This window comes from Nycticebus coucang, chromosome 8 (genome assembly GCF_027406575.1).
Source record: "Nycticebus coucang isolate mNycCou1 chromosome 8, mNycCou1.pri, whole genome shotgun sequence".
NCBI lineage: Eukaryota > Metazoa > Chordata > Mammalia > Primates > Lorisidae > Nycticebus > Nycticebus coucang.
Genome location: NC_069787.1, coordinates 126,392,071 through 126,411,305, shown reverse-complemented (window position 1 = coordinate 126,411,305; position 19,235 = coordinate 126,392,071). Strand labels below are relative to the sequence as shown.

Sequence of the window (19,235 nt, the reverse complement as noted above, 5' to 3'; positions counted from 1 at the left end):
GGAGGTCTATTTCTTCCTGGCTAAGTCTAGGGAGAGGATGTTATTGCAAATATTGATCCATTTCCTTCACATTGTCAAATTTCTAGGCATAGAGTTTCTGGTAGTATTCAGAGATGATCTCTTGTATCTCTGTGGGATCAGTTGTTATTTCCCCTTTATCCTTTCTGATTGAGGTTACTAGAGATTTTACTTTTCTATTTCTAGTTAGTCTGGCCAATGGTTTATCTATTTTATTTATTTTTTTCAAAAAACCAACTCCTTGTTTCATTAATTTTCTGAATGATTCTTTTGTTTTCAATTTCATTGATCTCTGATTTGATTTTGGATATTTCTTTTCTTCTACTGAGTTTAGGCTTAGATTGTCCTTCTTTTTCCAATTCCATAAGATCTCTTGTGAGATTGTTGATGCGCTCTCTCTCTGTTTTTCGAATGTAGGCATCTAAAGCGATGACTTTTCCTCTCAAAACTGCTTTTGCAGTATCCCACAGGTTTTGGTAGCTTGTGTCTTCATTGTTGTTATGGTCAAGGAAGTTAATGATTTCCTGTTTTATTTCTTCCTGCACCCATCTGTTATTCAACAGAAGATTGTTTAATTTCCATGTCTTTGTGTGGGGTTGAGAGTTTTTGTTAGAGTTGAGTTCCATCTTTAGTGCCCTATGGTCTGAAAAGATACAAGGTAAAATTTCAATTCTTTTGATTCTGTTGATATTTGTTTTGTGTCCCAGGATATGATCAATTTTGGAGAATGTTCCATGGGGTATATTCTTTATCTTTGGGATGGAGTGTTCTATATGCGTCTATCAAGCACAGTTGTTCTAGGGTCTCATTTAAATCTCTTATATCTTTGTTTAATTTCTGTTTAGAGGATCTGTCCAGCTCTGTAAGAGGAGTGTTAAAGTCCCCTGTTATTATGGTATTATCAGATATCATATTGCTCAGACTGAGTAAGGTCTGTTTCAAGAATCTGGGAGCATTTAAATTGAGTGCATAAATATTTAGAATTGAAACATCTTCTTGTTGTATTTTTCCCTTGACCAATATAAAGTGACCATCTTTGTCTTTTTTGACTTTAGTTGCTTTAAATCAACATGTATCTGAAAAGTAGATTGCAACTCTTCTTTTCTTCTGAATTGCATTTGCCTGAAAAATTGTCTTCCAACCCTTGACTCGGAGCTTTAATTTGTCTTTTGAAGCCAGGTGTGTTTCTTGCAGACAGCAAATGGATGGCTTGTGTTTTTTAATCCAGTCAACCAATCTATGTCTTTTCAGTGTGGAATTCAAGCCATTAACATTTATTGAGATAATTGATAAGTGTGGTAGTATTCTATTTGTCTTATTTTGTGTGAGTCCATTGCTTAGTTTTATCTTTTTTTTTATTGTTGGGGATTCATTGAGGGTACAATAAGCCAGTTACACTGATTGCAATTGTTAGGTAAAGTCCCTCTTGCAATCATATCTTGCCCCCATAAAGTGTAACACACACTAAGGCCCCACCCCCGTCCCTCCATCCCTCTTTCTTCTCCCCCCCCATAACCTTAATTGTCATTAATTGTCCTCATATCAAGATTGAGTACATAGGATTCATGCTTCTCCATTCTTGAGATCCTTTACTAAGAATAATGTCTTCCACTTCCATCCAGGTTAATACGAAGGATGTAAAGTCTCCATTTTTTTTTAATGGCTGAATAGTATTCCATGGTATACATATACCACAGCTTGTTAATCCATTCCTGGGTTGGTGAGCATTTAGGCTGTTTCCACATTTTGGCGATTGTAAATTGAGCTGCAATAAACAGTCTAGTACAAGTGTCCTTATGATAAAAGGATTTTTTTCCTTCTGGGTAGATGCCCAGTAATGGGATTGCAGGATCGAATGGGAGGTCTAGGTTGAGTGCTTTGAGGTTTCTCCATACTTCCTTCCAGAAAGGTTTGCAGTCCCACCAGCAGTGTAAAAGTGTTCCCTTCTCTCCACATCCACGCCTGCATCTGCAGTTTTGAGAGTTTGTGATGTGGGCCATTCTCACTGGGGTTAGATGATATCTCAGGGATGTTTTGATTTGCATTTCTCTAATATATAGAGATGATGAACATTTTTTCATGTGTTTGTTAGCCATTCGTCTGTCGTCTTTAGAGAAAGTTCTATTCATGTCTCTTGCCCATTGATATAAGGGAGTGTTGGCTTTTTTCATGTGGATTAATTTGAGTTCTCTATAGATCCTGGTTATCAAGCTTTTGTCTGATTGAAAATATGCAAATATCCTTTCCCATTGTGTGGGTTGTCTCTTTGCTTTGGTTATTGTCTCCTTAGCTGGACAGAAGCTTTTCAGTTTAATGAAGTCCCATTTGTTTATTTTTGTTGTTGTTGCAATTGCCATGGCAGTCTTCTTCATGAAGTCTTCCCCCAGGCCAATATCTTCCAGTATTTTTCCTATGCTTTCTTGGAGGATTTTTATTGTTTCATGCCTTAAATTTAAGTCCTTTATCCATCTTGAATCAATTTTTGTGAGTGGGGAAAGGTGTGGGTCCAGTTTCAGTCTTTTACATGTAGACATCCAGTTCTCCCAACACCATTTATTGAATAGGGAGTCTTTCCCCCAAGGTAAGTTCTTGTTTGGTTTATCAAAGATTAGGTGGTTGTAAGATGTTAGTTTCATTTCTTGGTGTTCAATTCGATTCCAAGTGTCTATGTCTCTGTTTTTGTGCCAGTACTATGCTGTCTTGAGCACTATGGCTTTGTAGTACAGACTAAAATCTGGTATGCTGATGCCCCCAGCTTTATTTTTGTTACTAAGAACTGCCTTAGCTATATGGGTTTTTTTCCGGTTCCATACAAAACGCAGAATCATTTTTTCCAAATCTTGAAAGTACGATGTAGGTACTTTGATAGGAATGGCATTGAATAGGTGGATTGCTTTGGGAAGTATAGACATTTTAACAATGTTGATTCTTCCCATCCATGAGCATGGTATGTTCTTCCATTTGTTAATATCCTCTGCTATTTCCTTTCTGAGGAGTTCATAGTTTTCTTTATAGAGGTCCTTCACCTCCTTCGTTAGGTATATTCCTAGGCATTTCATTTTCTTTGAAACTATGGTGAAGGGAGTTGTGTCCTTAATTACCTTCTCATCTTGACTGTTATTGGTGTATACAAAGGCTACTGACTTGTGGACATTTATTTTATATCCTGAAACATTACTGTATTTTTTGATGACTTCTAGGAGTCTTGTGGTTGAGTCTTTGGGGTTGTCTAAGTATAAGATCATGCCGTCAGCAAAGAGGGAGAGTTTGACCTCCTCTGCTCCCATTTGGATTCCCTTTATTTCCTTGTCTTGCCTAATTGTATTGGCTAGAACTTCCAGCATTATGTTGAATAGTAAAGGTGACAGAGGACAACCTTGTCTGGTTCCAGTTCTAAGAGGAAAACCTTTCAGTTTTATTCCAATCAGTAAAATATTGGCTATGGGTTTGTCATAGATAGCTTCAATCAGTTTTAGAAATGTGCCACCTATGCCTATACTCTTCAGAGTTCTAATTAGAAAAGGATGCTGGATTTTATCAAATGCTTTTTCTGCATCTATTGAAAGGATCATGTGATCTTTATTTTTGCCTCTGTTAATATGGTGGATAACGTTTATGGACTTGCGTATGTTAAACCAGCCTTTCATCCCTGGGATGAAGCCTACTTGATCATGATGAATGACTTTTTTGATGATAAGCTGTAATCTATTGGCTAGGATTTTGTTGAGAATTTTTGCATCTATATTCATGAGTGAGATTGGTCTGAAATTCTCCTTTTTGTTTGGGTCTTTTCCTGTTTTGGGATCAGGGTGATGTTTGCTTCATAGAATGTGTTGGGGAAGATTCCTTCTTCCTCAGTTTTTTGGAATAATTTCTGCAATACAGGAATAAGCTCTTCCTTGAAGGTTTGATAGAATTCTGGAGTGAAGCCATCTGGACCAGGGCATTTTTTAGTTGGAAGCTTTTTTATTGTTTCTTTGATCTCAGTGCTTGAAATTGGTCTGTTCAGGAGCTCTATTTCTTCCTGGCTAAGTCTAGGGAGAGGGTGTGATTCCAAATATTGATCCATTTCCTTCACATTGTCAAATTTCTAGGCATAGAGTTTCTGGTAGTATTCAGAGATGATCTCTTGTATCTCTGTGGGATCAGTTGTTATTTCCCCTTTATCCTTTCTGATTGAGGTTACTAGAGATTTTACTTTTCTATTTCTAGTTAGTCTGGCCAATGGTTTATCTATTTTATTTATTTTTTTCAAAAAACCAACTCCTTGTTTCATTAATTTTCTGAATGATTCTTTTGTTTTCAATTTCATTGATCTCTGATTTGATTTTGGATATTTCTTTTCTTCTACTGAGTTTAGGCTTAGATTGTTCTTCTTTTTCCAATTCCATAAGATCTCTTGTGAGATTGTTGATGTGCTCTCTTTCTGTTTTTCGAATGTAGGCATCTAAAGCGATGAAGTTTCCTCTCAAAACTGCTTTTGCAGTATCCCACAGGTTTTGGTAGCTTGTGTCTTCATTGTTGTTATGCTCAAGGAAGTTAATGATTTCCTGTTTTATTTCTTCCTGCACCCATCTGTTATTCGACAGAAGATTGTTTAATTTCCATGCCTTTGGGTGGGGTGAGCATTTTCGTTAGAGTTGAGTTCCACCTTTAGTGCCTTATGGTCTGAAAAGATACAAGGTAAAATTTCAATTCTTTTGATTCTGTTTATATTTGTTTTGTGTCCCAGGATATGATCAATTTTGGAGAATGTTCCATGGGGTGTTGAGAAGAATGTATATTCTTTATCTTTGGGGTGGAGTGTTCTATATGCGTCTATCAAGCATAGTTGTTCTAGGGTCTCATTTAAATCTCTTATATCTTTGTTTAATTTCTGTTTAGTGGATCTGTCCAGCTCTGTAAGAGGAGTGTTAAAGTCCCCTGTTATTATGGTATTATCAGATATCATATTGCTCAGACTGAGTAAGGTCTGCTTCAATAATCTGGGAGCATTTAAATTGGGTGCATAAATATTTAGAATTGAAATGTCTTCTTGTTGTAGTTTTCCCTTGACCAATATAAAGTGACCATCTTTGTCTTTTTTGAGTTTAGTTGCTTTAAATCCACATGTATCTGAAAATAAGATTGTAACTCCTCTTTTCTTCTGAGTTCCATTTACCTGAAAAATTGTCTTCCAACCCTTGACTCGGAGCTTTAATTTATCTTTTGAAGCCAGGTGTGTTTCTTGCAGACAGCAAATGGATGGCTTGTGTTTTTTAATCCAGTCAGCCAATCTATGTCTCTTCAGTGGGGAATTCAAGCCATTAACATTTATTGAGATAATTGATAAGTGTGGTAGTATTCTATTCGTCTTATTTGGTGAGAGTCCATTGCTTAGTTTTATCTTTTGCATCAGTGTGGAGGTTAGGTTCTGTCCTTTGATCTCTGAGTTCTTACTCTGCTGCTGATCCATTGTGGTGGTCAGTGTGCAGAACAGGTTGAAGTATTTCCTGTAGAGCTGGTCTTGTTGTGGCGAATTTCCTCAATGTTTGTATATCCGTAAATGATTTGATTTCTCCGTCAATTTTGAAGCTTAGCTTAGCAGGGTACAGAATTCTGGGCTGAAAATTGTTCTGTTTAAGTAGATTAAAGGTAGATGACCATTGTCTTCTTGCTTGGAAAGTTTCATTAGAGAAGTCTGGGGTCACTCTGATGGATTTGCCCCTGTAGGTCAACTGGCGCTTACTCCTGGCAGCTTGCAGAATCTTTTCTTTTGTCTTGACTTTGGACAGGTTCATCACAATGTGTCTGGGAGAAGCTCGGTTAGAGTTGAGGCGACCTGGGGTCCAATAGCCCTCTGAAAGCAGTGTGTCAGAATCTTTGGTGATGTTTGGGAAATTTTCTTTTATAATATTCTCTAGTATGGCTTCCATTCCTCTGGGGCATTCTTCTTCCCCTTCTGGAATTCCTATAACTCGTATGTTGGAACGCTTCATAAAGTCCCATAATTCTGACAGTGAACGTTCTGCTTTCTCTCTCTTCTTTTCTGCCTCTTTTACTATCTGAGTTATCTCAAAAACTTTGTCTTCTACCTCTGAAATTCTTTCTTCTGCATGGTCTAACCTCTTGCTGATACTTTCCATTGCATCTTTAAGTTCCCTGATTGACTGTTTCATTTCCTTAAGCTCTGCTATATCCTTTTTATATTCTTCATATCGTTCATCTCTGATTTGATTCTGTTTTTGGATTTCCTTTTGGTTATTTTCCACTTTATTAGCAGTTTCCTTCATTGTTTCCATCATTTCTTTCATTGTTTTCAACATGTGTATTCTAAATTCCCTTTCTGTCATTCCTAACATTTCTGTATAGGTGGAATCCTCTGCAGTAGCTACCTCATGGTCCCTTGGCGGGGTTGTTCTGGACTGGTTCTTCATGTTGCCTGGAGTTTTCTGCTGATTCTTCCTCATGAGTGATTTCTTTTATCTGTTTCCTTGCCCTAATTTTCCTTTCACTTCCTCTTGCTCTTTAAGTTCTTGTGCCTGCGGACTAAGGGTTACAGGACCAGAAGGGTGAGAAGGTTGAGGAGCAAAAAAGGGATGAAAGAAAGGAGGACCGAGTGATAAGAAAAAAAAGAAAGATAGAGAAAGGAGAGGGGGTGGGGATAAGGAATATTGACAAAAAGAAGAGAGGCACAGAAAGAGGGAGACAGGGCAATATATGTGTACAGTAGGGTACTTTGATACAACCTTAAAAAAAAAAAACCACCTTCTGGGGGTGCCCAGTTGGGTGGTTCCCTTGAGGTCAGCAGCTGTTTGCTAACCTGATCAGACACAGTACCCCACCTCCACCAAGTAGAGAGGAAAGACAAAAATGCTATAAATCAAACCAAAACAAGCAAACAGAAAACTTTACGGGGATAAAATTGGGTGAAAAACCAAATGATAGCGGTAGAAACACTAGCAAAAATGAAGTTGTAGTTATTAAAAAAGGCAGCAATGGGAAATTATAATTAAACTAGAAAAATTGAGAAAAAAAAGGGATCTGTATGGAAAAGATTGAAATTAAAAAACAAAAGAACATCAACAACGTCAAAATAAACAAACAGAAAAAAACAACCAAACAAACAAAAAAAAAAAAAGAAAAAAATACACAACCAAAAACAAAGCAGTTTGTATATGTTATTGAATATTGTCTGGGCAACACGTGGTCTTCTGGGGTATGAGATGTTAGTCACAGTTCTGATACGACTGGAGGCTGCTGATTTCTCAAACCCCAGCAGATAGACACCCTAAATCTCTCTTCAGCCCACTTAAAAGGCACTTTGAACTTGTAAACTTGCTGAGCAGAAGCTTTCCCAGCTTTCTCGCTGGAATCACTGCTGAAGTGGCTATCCACTTACCCAGTGTGCCAAAACCGGTCTCACTCTGCCCCTGAGGGTTAGGGCTGCAAGGCGGCTCAGACCCCACCCTTAGGCTGCTTGGTTGCTGGGTTACCAGCTCCCACCCGTTTCTAGCTCTGCCACCCTGAGGGCGGAGCTTGCCGAGGCAGATCACTGACAATGGTTCCGTGTGACCCACCGCCAAACACTATTAGCTCCGTCTGGCTCAGCGGCTCAGACTGGGGCCCTAGACAATGGCCAAAGTTCTCCGCACTCCCGCTCAGGCCCTCTCCAAGGCAGTTCAACTCAGTGCCAAGTCCAAGGACATCAAAACAGTTCACAGGTAAGGCCTTTCTGGTTTGCAGTCTCGCTGCTACTGAACTTACTATTGTGGGCGGGTTTAGACGGATTGAACACACGCGACCACTTGCTGGTTTTCCACTGTTTTAGTCCTCCTCTTGGGGTCCAGAAGTCTCTCGCTGACTCCCTGTATCCTCATAGGAGTGATGATAGGCAGTTCCCACCAACCAGAGATGCCTGGAGTCCTATCTCCCCAGACTCACGGTGCCCAGATGCAAGGAAGCTGTTACTCGGCTGCCATTTTGCTCTGCCTCCCTGCTTAGTTTTATCTTTTGCATTAGTGTGGAGGTTAGGTTCTGTCCTTTAATTTCTGAGTTCTTACTTTGCTGCTGATCCATTGTGGTGGTCAGTGTGCAGAACAGGTTGAAGTATTTCCTGTAGCGCTGGTCTTGTTGTGGTGAATTTCCTCAATGTTTGTATATCCATAAATGATTTGATTTCTCCGTCAATTTTGAAGCTTAGCTTAGCAGGGTACAGAATTCTGGGCTGGAAATTGTTCTAAGTAGATTGAAGGTAGGTGACCATTGTCTTCTTGCTTGGAAAGTTTCATTAGAGAAGTCTGTGGTCACTGTGGTGGATTTGCCCCTGTAGGTCAACTGGCGCTTACTCCCGGCCACTTGCAGAATCTTTTCTTTTGTCTTCACTTTGGACAGGTTCATTACAATGTGTCTTGGAGAAGCTTGGTTAGAGTTGAGGTGACCTGGCATCTGATATCCCTCTGAAAGCAGTGTGTCAGAATCTTTGGTGATATTTGGGAAATTTTCTTTTATAATATTCTCTAGTATGGCTTCCATTCCTCTGGAGCATTCTTCTTCCCCTTCTGGGATTCCTATAACTCGTATGTTGGAACGCTTCATAAAGTCCCTGAGAAGCATTTTTTAAAGAAAACTCGCTGTATTTCAGTCGGAAGAGTGGACATCTGCGGCCTTCTCTTGCACGGCTGCTTCCATCTCCATCCCAGCTGAGTCTGTGCAAAGATTCTAGCAGGGCGAGGCAGGCTGAAGACAGTCGCGGTTTTACCACCGGAGGAAATTCACTTTAGTTTTAGCAGAAGGTGAAAAACTCACTCCTGGCTGTATTGCCAGGTGAAGGAATGATCTCAGTGAAGGTGAATAAAGGAAGGACAGTGCTTTACCAACCTGCTCAGGGCACGCAACGGATGGCAGACAAGCCAGAAATTGAATGGGGAGATGCTGGAAATGAGACAACCACAGAGGGGTTTTCTTGGAAAGTTCTCCACACACCGCTGGCTGCCTTCTGAGTATGTGCAGAGAGAGACCGGATAGGGCCTGCGCTAAATACACACCTGGCCAACCTGGCTGTGAACTTGCGGAGCAGATGTAAGAGAGAGCTAGACTCCCAATAGGCTTGTGGGGATCTTACTAGGTTGATGAAAATCTTCTCAAATTGAATTGTAGGATTGTTAAATTGTACACTCAAAAATGGTGGATTTTTTTGTGTGTAACTTACATACCAATAAAGCTGCTATACAACATTTAAGTTCTAATACATTACTCTGAGAAATGTTTTGAAAAATTCCTTTGGTATATTATGGCACTCCAAAACCAACTTCTGTCAGAAAAATAGTCAACTATTTCTAGTCAAAGGTTCTGGTTATCTACAGTTATTTTTTCAGTTCTTTGTGTCCTGTGTAAGAGTTTAGTAGGCTTTAAATATCTATGATCATCAATAACTAAGAAATTATTACCTGAAAATGATTTTTTTTTTTAAGACAGAGTCTCAAGCTGTCACCCTGGGTAGTGTGCCTTGGTATCACAGCTCACAGCAACCTCCAACTCCTGGCCTTAAGTGATTCTCTTGTCTCAACCTACCAAGTAGTTGGGACTACAGGTGCCCACCACAAGGCCCAGCTATCTTTTTTGTTGCAGTTGTCATTGTTATTTTTTTAGCAAGATTTGAATCGAACCTGCCAGCCTTGGTGTATGTGGCCAGTGCCCTACCCACTGAGCTATGGGCGCTACCCTGAAAACCATTTTTAAAGAAAAGCACATATGCTCTAGGACACCACAAGCCAACATTCATTGGGTATAGAGTATGCTGCAGAGGCCAGGAGGTGTACTTTTTAAAATCTGACTGCCCCAAAGGGCTGACATGATTACAACAGTAAGTTAAAGGGATAGAAGAAAAGAAATACATATATAATTTTACTACTGGAGTGAGGCTGGTAAAAAAATGACTTGCTGCCTCCCCTTATAATTGATTAATTACTGTTGCATACAACCCTTACAAAAAATCTTGTGGGTATTGTCAAAAGACAGTGAAATTGAGACTCAGAGTGGTTCAGCAACTTGTCCAAGGTCATAAACCTCTTGGGAAAGGGGAGCTTTGAATATGAGTGGCTGATTCTCAAGCAAATGTTGCTGAGGGTCCTGGGTGATGGGTACTCATACATGACTGGTAGGGATGTAAATTGTTAAAACTTCTGTAGGTTGGTAATTTGGCAATATCTATCAGTGAAAACACATGCATTCTTCGTCTCAGAAATTTCACTTTTAAGATGTTTATAATGCAGCAGAAATGGCCATCCTTAAAATGTTAGTTAAATGAAGTTCTATCTGTAAAATGGAATTTAATTCAGCCATGAAAAAGGAGATATATCTGCATATGTTAATATAGGCTGATTTGTACAATGCATTATTAAGTGTTTTTTTTTTTTTAATTGTTAAAAAGCGAATGCCCAGAATGAGTAGCAGGCTGGAATTCCCACTAAGAGATCCACACTCAGAGCCTTCTTCCTTGTTTTACAGAAGGGCTTTCAGGAGTGAAAAGGTAGGTAATCAGGTTTTCCTTTCTGAGAGACCTTGAGGAACAATGTGGGGGATGAATTGGTGTCACCTAAGAGGAGGATGGGACTGTGAGTAGCAGGTGAGAACTGAGGAGTCCACTGAGGCATCGGCCCTAGGCCGGCTGAAGGGGAGAAAGGTGACAGGGCCTGGTGACAATGGAATAGGAAGTGGATGACAAAAGCTACCAGGAACAAGTCCCAGGTCTCCAGGCTTGGATATCTGGATAAATGGTAGGGCTGTTTGCTGAACAAGAGGAAACAGGAGGAGTCGTTTCAGGGGCAGAGACGATGGGAACCGAAGTGGAGTCTGGAATTCCTAATGAGGTGGGAATGCAGGCTCAGAGTGCAGGCAGGCTGGGCATGGAGCTACACGCCTGGGCGTCATCAGGGGGGCTGAGGAGCTCTGGGAAGTGATCTCTTCTTGGAGGTGTCTTTGGGGACTGCTCCTGAGTGTGGTTCCCAGGAGTTCTTATTCGAAGGCTGTGAGCAGAAACTTCTCATGGCATGTCACCTCGTCTAAATGTCACAGAAATGGAAAGTGAAACCACTGGGGACAGATTCAGAAACCAAAACAAATCTCCTCGACAAGGCTATTTGGGTATTGACTTAGTTTCCATTTGTGCCAATGTAATTAAACTACTCTTCCTTTCTTTTACTTGGAAGCTCTTCATCTGACCACTGGGACTTCCCTCTGGTGGCGGCAACAGCCATTCCAAGGACTTGCCCCAGAGATCTCAGAACAGAAGCAACTGCATTTCCTCTTGAACTGTTATTTCTCAGCCCCTGGAATCTTCTTGACAATCATCCCACTAACCTCTCGTGGGAAATTTGGCCGCTGGGCTCCATAGCAGGTAGTAAATTCACAGTGAAACTGTGAAGACTCCCATTAATTAAAAATCCCACTTGTACTGTTCAAGCTGAAAAAGAGAAATCACAGTTAGGGTGTAGAGGCAGCCACTCCAAATGACCCAGCTGAGCAATTCTTTCTGCTCTGATGTGTGAATTCCAAAGAATTTACGAAATAGCAGGAGAAACATTTTCTTATTTCACTTTTCATACAGACACTACGGCTTTGTTGGAAAGTTTCTGGTCGGGGGCAGGGATAAATTCTCAGTGGCAACTATCAAACTGGGCTACATTAAGGAACACTGGATGCAGCATTTTCTGAGATTGAAGGTGGACCTTCTAGAGATAGTCCACTTGCCACACATGCAGGAACTGTTGCTGACTAGATTCGAGATTTTGGAAAGTCACTTCAGCTTTCCAGGCTTCATATTTCTTCTCCAAAAAAGAAGAAATGGGATCTGGTGATCACTAAGTTCCCTTCTGGGTCTAAAGATGCTCTGGTTTTATAAATGACTAAAGTAGTCCTCCTTAAAAAAAAAAAAATGACATCAGACACTTTAGAAAGATGAATACAATTTCTATGACTTACAACTTCACTTGCCTAATAGGTGTTGAGAGCCTGTTGTGTGCCTGGCACTTTGCTTGGTGCTGGGGAAACTTAGGACAAGGCCACATTGCCTTCCACTTGGGGCTACAGTGGAGACAAACGGATGTGTCCCAGGAACAACAGGGGACTGAGCTTCTGAATTCTGACTCTGCCAAGTTCTTAGTTTGCGCCATGTAACATGGAGTCAAATTCCACCTCTTCCTTGTCCTTCTTCTCTAGTGTGGAGGACAGTGATTTTCCCTCTTTTTTTCATGGCCGTATCTCTAATACTTGTTTTTGGTGATTGGTGCTCATTGTGCAATAACGGGTGTGAGTTTGAAGGACACATTTGAAGGTGGTGGAAGAATGTGCTAAAGCAGTGGCCTTTAAACTGTGGTGTGCTTATCCCAAAAGAATTTACAAAGTTGTTCCGAAGGATGTGTGGGCCTCGACAGCTTTAGAGGAATCATTTCCACATCCTCAATTCCATAGCAACTATTTCCCAAAGTTGATCTCCCTGGGGGCACTGAGAGAGCTGTCCCCTGGCGTCTTCCCCATCTTCCCTTTCACCATTGTTCTCCTCTCCCATGACAAACTGCTGGCTTTTCTCTCCAGTCTTGCTGAGCTGCGTCCTCCCAAGTGGTAAAAAGAACCCGTGGAGGTATTTGCCCAATTCTGAGTCAGGAAATGGCTCTAATGAGAGGCTAATACATTTTTGCAGGTCACATGGTCTCCACTTCTTTGTTGCCAATAAAATTCAAGAACCTAATGAAATTTTCAGCTGATCCTTAAAAGTAATTTTTGATGATAGATCACAGTGTGATTTTTGGGAATTTAAAGAATTGATTGACATCGCTGTAACAATGTCAATCTACTTATTTATAAACAAGTTTTCTCAAGGTTTATGCCTATAAAAACAAATGATAGGAATAGAACTGAGGGAGAACTCTGTCCTGTTCTTTTAATACATAATATTTATTGATAGACACATGAGTAAATTGGAAAAGAAAACAGCCTCCTCTCTCAATAAAAGGCACATTTTCAGTAGAGTTTTTCTTTTTATTATACAATTGTTCATCAAAATTTATAACATATTTATGTTATTTTAATCAAGTCTTTAACAATGGTAATTATATTGATCAATCAATATAGAAGAATTTTATTACTTGGAGCCTTATGGCCACAGAAAACTTTAAAGAATTTGACATTTATATACATATTTTTGATAGGATTATCAATAAAGCATTGTTTTAAAGGGGAAGTAGAATGGAAATAAATGTAAGTTCAAGAATAAATAAATGGTATAAAATTTCCAACATTTAAATAAAAGCTTTCTTTTTACATTTCAGATTAATATAAGGGTTCATATGATTAGGTTCATTGTATTTGTTAGGTGAAGTCAGAGTTGTAGCTGAGCCCTTCACTCAGGAGGTGTGCCACATACACCTATATTGTGCCTGTTAGAGGAGGGCTTATAAAAGCTCCTCCCTTGGCTTAGTGCCTGTGCTCAGCGGCTAGGGCTCCGGCCACATACACAGAGCTGGCAGGTTCGAACCCAGCCCCACCTGCCAAACAGCAATGACAACTACAACAACAACAAAAATAGCCAGGCGTTGTGGTGGGTACCTGTAGTCCCAGCTACTTGGAGGCTGAGGCAAGAGAATAGCTTGAGCCCAGACGTTTGAGGTTGCTGTGAGCTGTGACATCATAGCACTGTATCGAGGGTGACATAGTGAGACTCTGTCTCAAAAAAAAAAAAAAGAAAAAAAACCTCCTCCTTCCTTCTCCTTCCCCAGTTCTTGAATTTAATTGTGTTCTTCTTTCATGTGGGCGTGTAGTTGTTAATCTACTAATTTCATATCAGTATTGAGTACATTTTTAGCCACAAAATGCCTGGCTAAGTAAAAAAGTTATAAACTCTTAATCTTTCTTTATGGCTGAATAGTATTCCGTGATATATGTGTGTGTGTATCACAGCTCAATTCACAATCACCAAGATACGGAAATAACCCAAGTACCCATCAACCCATAAATGGATAATAATACATATATATTATATTATTATTATTTATGTATTATTTATCCAATTCACAGTCAACAAGATATGGAAACAACCAAGTGCCTATCAACTCACAAATGGATGAATAATACATAAATAATAATAATGTAATATATAGTATATATAATATATATGTATTATTATCCATTTATGAATTGATGGGTACTTGGGTTATTTCCATATCTTGGTGATTGTGAATTGAGCTGCGATAAACATTCTAGTGCAAATGTTCTTATGGTAAAATGATTTTTTTTTCTTCTCGATAGATACCTAGCAATGGGATTGCAGAATCACATGAAAGGTCTACTTTTAGCTCTTTGAGGATTTTCCATACTTCTTTCTAAAAAGGCTGTATAAGTTTGCAATCCCACCAGCAGTGTATAAGTTCCCTTCTCTCTGTACCCACACCAGCATCTGCAGCTTTGGGACTTTGTGATGTGGCCTATTCTTAGTGGGGTTAGGTGATATCTCAAGGTGGTTTTGATTTGCATTTCTCTGATGATTAGGGACGATGAGCATTTTTAGTCATTCATCTGTCTTCTTGGGAAAATGTTCTATTCATGTCTTTTGCCCAGTGATAAATGGGATTATCTGCTCTTCTTCTTCATTGGTTTGAGTTCTCAGTAGATTCCGATTATTACCCCTTTGTCAGATTTATAACATGTGGATATCTTCTCCCATCCTGAAGGTTGCTTTAATTGTTATGTCTTAATTGTGCAGAAACTTTTTATCTTGAGAAGTTTCCTCCAAGAGTATTATAGGCATGAATTACCAAGCCCACGTGCCATTTATTTTGTCATCACTGCAATTGGCAATGGGGTCTTCATGAAACCTTTCCCTAGACCAACATCATCAAGAGTTTGTCCCACACTTTCTTCTAGAGTTTTTATCATTTCATGTCTTAGAGCTTTTTTTTATTTTTTTAAATGGAGCAGCTAGGCGTGGTGGCATCCTGCCTATCGTCCAGTTACTTAGGAGACTGACATGGGAGGCTTACATGCACCAGGAGTTTGAGGCCAGCCTAGCCAACATAGTAAGACTCTTTATCTCTTTAAAACAAACAAAAAAGGGGGCGGCGCCTGTGGCTTAGTGAGTAGGGCACCGGCCCCATATGCCGAGGGTGGCGGGTTCAAACCCAGCCCCGGCCAAACTGCAACAAAAAAATAGCCGGGCGTTGTGGCGGGCGCCTGTAGTCCCAGCTGCTCGGGAGGCTGAGGCAAGAGAATCGTGTAAGCCCAAGAGTTAGAGGTTGCTGTGAGCCGTGTGACGCCACGGCACTCTACCGAGGGCGGTACCGTGAGACTCTGTCTCTACAAAACAAACAAACAAACAAACAAAGGCTGCAATAGTCAAATCGCTGTGGTATTTACATTCCATTGGCTACCCTTAAAAGTTATATTCCATAGAATGTATCAGATATGTATAAAATTTTTCATATTTAAAAAGTTCTGGAAATGATATTATTTATAGTTATTTAAACATGATAAAAAAATTTTGAGGTCAACTTAGAAATGTGTTTGTAGTATATAGTTTTAAACACCTCTTCTGGGGGCTTTGCAAGTAGCATAGTTTGAAGACCACTGGGCTGACAGTACAAGTGTGGAGTTGTAATACTCACTGCACTATCGAGCCTGGGGAAATGCCCTTCCTTTTCTTTTCCTCTTTTTTTTTCTTGAGACAGAGACTCACTCTGTTGCCCTGGGTAGAGTGCCATGGCATCACCACAGCTCACTGCAACCTCAAACTCCTGGGCTCAAGTGGTCCTCCTGCCTCAGCTTCCCAAGCAGCTGGGACTACAAGTGTGCACCATGACACTTAGCTAATTTTTTTAATTTGTAATAGAAATGGGGTTTCACTGTTGCCTCAGCCTCCAGAGTATTAGGATTATAGGCATGAGTTACTAAGCCCAGTCTGGGAAATGCCCTTCTGAACCCCCTGGTTTCTACTTATCTTTCTACAAAGTGAAAGTCACACTACATCTGATTGTTTTTCCTTATTCTTAAGAAAATTGTGAGATCATATGAGATAATGAAATAATGTGAAAAAGTCTAAATTATTTCCTGGGGATAAGCTGAACACCTCTGGGAAGTTTCAGTTGACATTTTCAGGCTAATAAGATACTGGTTAATTCCTCAAAATGTACAAATGAAAGGTATTCTTATTATTACCTCTGCTTTCAATGGCTTCCCATTTCCCCCGGCTTTGATTCAGCTATTAGTAATGCAACGTCATAGGGTATTCTCTGCATCTGTGCACCATAGGGTCAATAAGAGGGGATCTCACTCTACTTCAGGGCTAAATCCAAGCTTCTACCCTTATGTTCAGTAAGTGAAACCGCAGACATGCACAACAGGAAACAAGCTTAAACTCCCTTCCCAAATGGCTGCAGGAGCACATGTGTCTTAGTCCAGATGATACTAACCGAGGTTCCCAGTATCGTCACTGTTACACCCACTAAGGGAATGGTGACCCAGATCACAAGACTCCTTTTAGCTTGGTAGGCCATTTTTCATCTGTCTCGAACTCAATTCCTTTCCTTATAAACATACTTACAATTTTGTAAACAATGAATGCAAAGCTAGACCTTGAGCCCCTCACCCCAGTTTATAAAGAACACCAGGTTCTGCTGTCTAGTAGGTTTTATGTGCTTTAGAACTGGCTTTGAGGTCAGAGAACATAGGAGAACAATGACTCTCAAATCAGGACTTTAAAGACACATGCTTTCTTAAAAAGACATTGAGTTTTAAGTTGTTGCCTAAGTCTAAGGACTCCTAAAGAAACAGGGTGGTGGGGAACTGGGTGGATGGAGATAAGCTAGGAGAGATGACATTGAATATTTCATTCATTCACCCCGGAACATATATTTAGTTCCAATTAGTATTATTTGCTGGGCTGGGTATGAAGAAATACAGATATTTTCAGGGAGCTTATATGCCGGTTGCTGAAAGGCAAAAACCATGACAACATTACACCATTACTGAAAGGAGGATACAGTAGAAGCAGAAAGGAATAAATGGTAAAGTCTGTTTAAGGAAGCAAAAGAAGACTCTTCACGGGAGATGGCATTTGAGCTCAAACAGGCAAGAGTGTTTCAGAAATCATGTCATGTATGAAGTCCTGGAGGCCAGGGAGAACTTGAGATCAGTAAGGAGCTCAAATTTCACCTGTTTAAAGTCTGAAATGCAGAGTGCTAGGGGTAGTCTGGACAGGAAAGTAGGAGACATCATACCAAGCCTTAAATATCACACAAGGAGTTTATATTTTATCCTGTGGGTGACAAGCTTTTAAGAAATTGAGCAGAGCCATTTCAATCAGATGTTACAAACACTACAAGGTCACATTGGCAGGCATGCAGAGGATGAACTGAGGTGATGGGACAGGGCCATGAGTTTAGAGTTAAGATCACAGTCAGGACACATTCAGTCTTAGCAGAAACTCTACTTAAACTAGTATAAGCAAAGTGGGGTATAATAACAATTGTAACAAAAATGTCCAGGGAGGACCGGCTTCAGATGAAATCACAGAATTCATAGGATATAACATCAGGGATCTCTCTCCTCCTTACGCATTGCCCCTCAGCTCTGTTGCTCCCCTTGGCTTCCGATGCAAACTCTCTCTTCACATAGTGGACGAGATGGCTGCCAGGCTCTTATATTCCCAGTATCCGTATAGTGATTCCAGAGAAGCTTCTGATTGGTCTTCCTGGGGTCACATGCACATTGGTTATTAAACCAATGGGTATTCTGATTAACTGCCTCGGTCACTCGTGTGACAGACGGGGTAGGGTGCCAGTGTGACAGTCCAATGGAACCACGCAGGAATGAATCTCTAAGTCAGAGCTTACCAAAAACTCTCACCCAGTTATAAGTGGGCTACAAATTTACTTCCATGCTTTCTGGAGGCCAAGACAAAGAGGGTGATGTTATCAAAGAACTTACACTGATCATCAGAGAAACTTGACTCTTACTGGTGCTGACACCTGAAAGGAAGGTCTCCCTGGGCACTCACAGAGGGGGTAGGGTGACAGTGGCCATTGTGTTATATAGTAAATATCCTTTCAATAAACACATTAAGTTTTATGGGGCCCTTTCTTAAAAGAACTTTCCGTGGTGGCCAATGTCATACAGCTAAAACATCAGGTAATAGAGGTAATTTACTTTGTATAATAAATCCAGATATTTTGAATATTAGGAAAGTGGTGTGGAAGCCAGATCAGCCCAGCCCAGATAAGTAGTTAGTTTACTTAAAAGTGAATCTCTTTAGTCAGGATGTGTGCGCCCTGTCATTTCTTATAGTCTTACACCCAACTTGATTCCATTCTTTATTTGTTCCAGCCTACCCCCTAAATGCCTTTGCATTTGTGACCCCTGGATCATAACCAGTGGGAGAGGTGCAAAACCAGTGGTCTCACCCCTTCCTCCTCTGCACTTTTCAGCCTGTGGATTAGTAGACTTTGATGTCTTCTTTTGTTCTTCCCAGCTGTTTAGAAGTTAAACAGTTTTATTTAGTACTCTTCCATTCTTCTTTGAGGAAGCTCTCACACTCACTCCTCTCTTGCCCTTGACTTCAGGACCTGGAAGGTAAGGCCACCATGTGGTGGCAGTCCCATTTGCAGTGGGGTGAGACTGGTCCGTGTTTATGGATGGTTTGCATGACTGGCCTGGAGACTGAAGTCAAAGGAATTCCCAGTAAAGATGTTTTCATCTCGAACCAAGGAACCTGGGGTAACTTTGAGTTGAGAATGACTCTGAATACTTGTCTCAAAAATCTGAAGTAGCCCTAAGATTTAACTTTCATTTTCTGGTGTGATGTAAGAGCAGTGCTTCTTGTCCGATTAATTAGTAGTAGAGGAAAATCCATGCAAGTACCTAAAATGAGGGTGATTTGTATGTGAATTTCCTGCTTTCTTTAAAATTCAGAATTCTGAGAAAGATGAATGTGAGAGACCATTTGGCAGGGAAGGTCTGAACATGTGATGTGAGGGGCAGTTACTGCCATGGACATTAACTCTTAGATGATTTTATGGCCCAGAATTTTTTTTAATTATTATCCTGGGTACATATGGTTATATGTTATATATAAAGTAACTGTGATGTTTTGATACGGGCATACAATGTGAGTTAATTAAATCAGACTAATTGAGAGTATTTATTACCTTAGGCATTTAACATTTCTTTGTGTTAGGAACATCGCAATTCCA

General features: G+C 40.2%; 1 protein-coding gene across 7 annotated transcripts in view; it reads left to right on the top strand.

Moving 5' to 3' along the window:
* Window positions 1–19,235, top strand: part of LOC128591761 (uncharacterized) — a 126,195-nt gene that overhangs the window by 78,240 nt on the left and 28,720 nt on the right. For 2 of the 7 annotated variants that reach the window (XM_053599502.1, XM_053599504.1), the window contains exon 4: window positions 10,430–11,395. The exons of 3 other annotated variants lie outside the window; for them this stretch is intronic. In XM_053599502.1, the coding sequence (XP_053455477.1) occupies window positions 10,430–10,564 (135 nt within the window). In that variant the 3' untranslated portion in view covers window positions 10,565–11,395. Of the gene's footprint in view, window positions 1–10,429; window positions 13,227–19,235 lie in introns of those variants that run through there. 2 more of the 7 variants (XM_053599506.1, XM_053599503.1) reach the window with 2 other exon arrangements.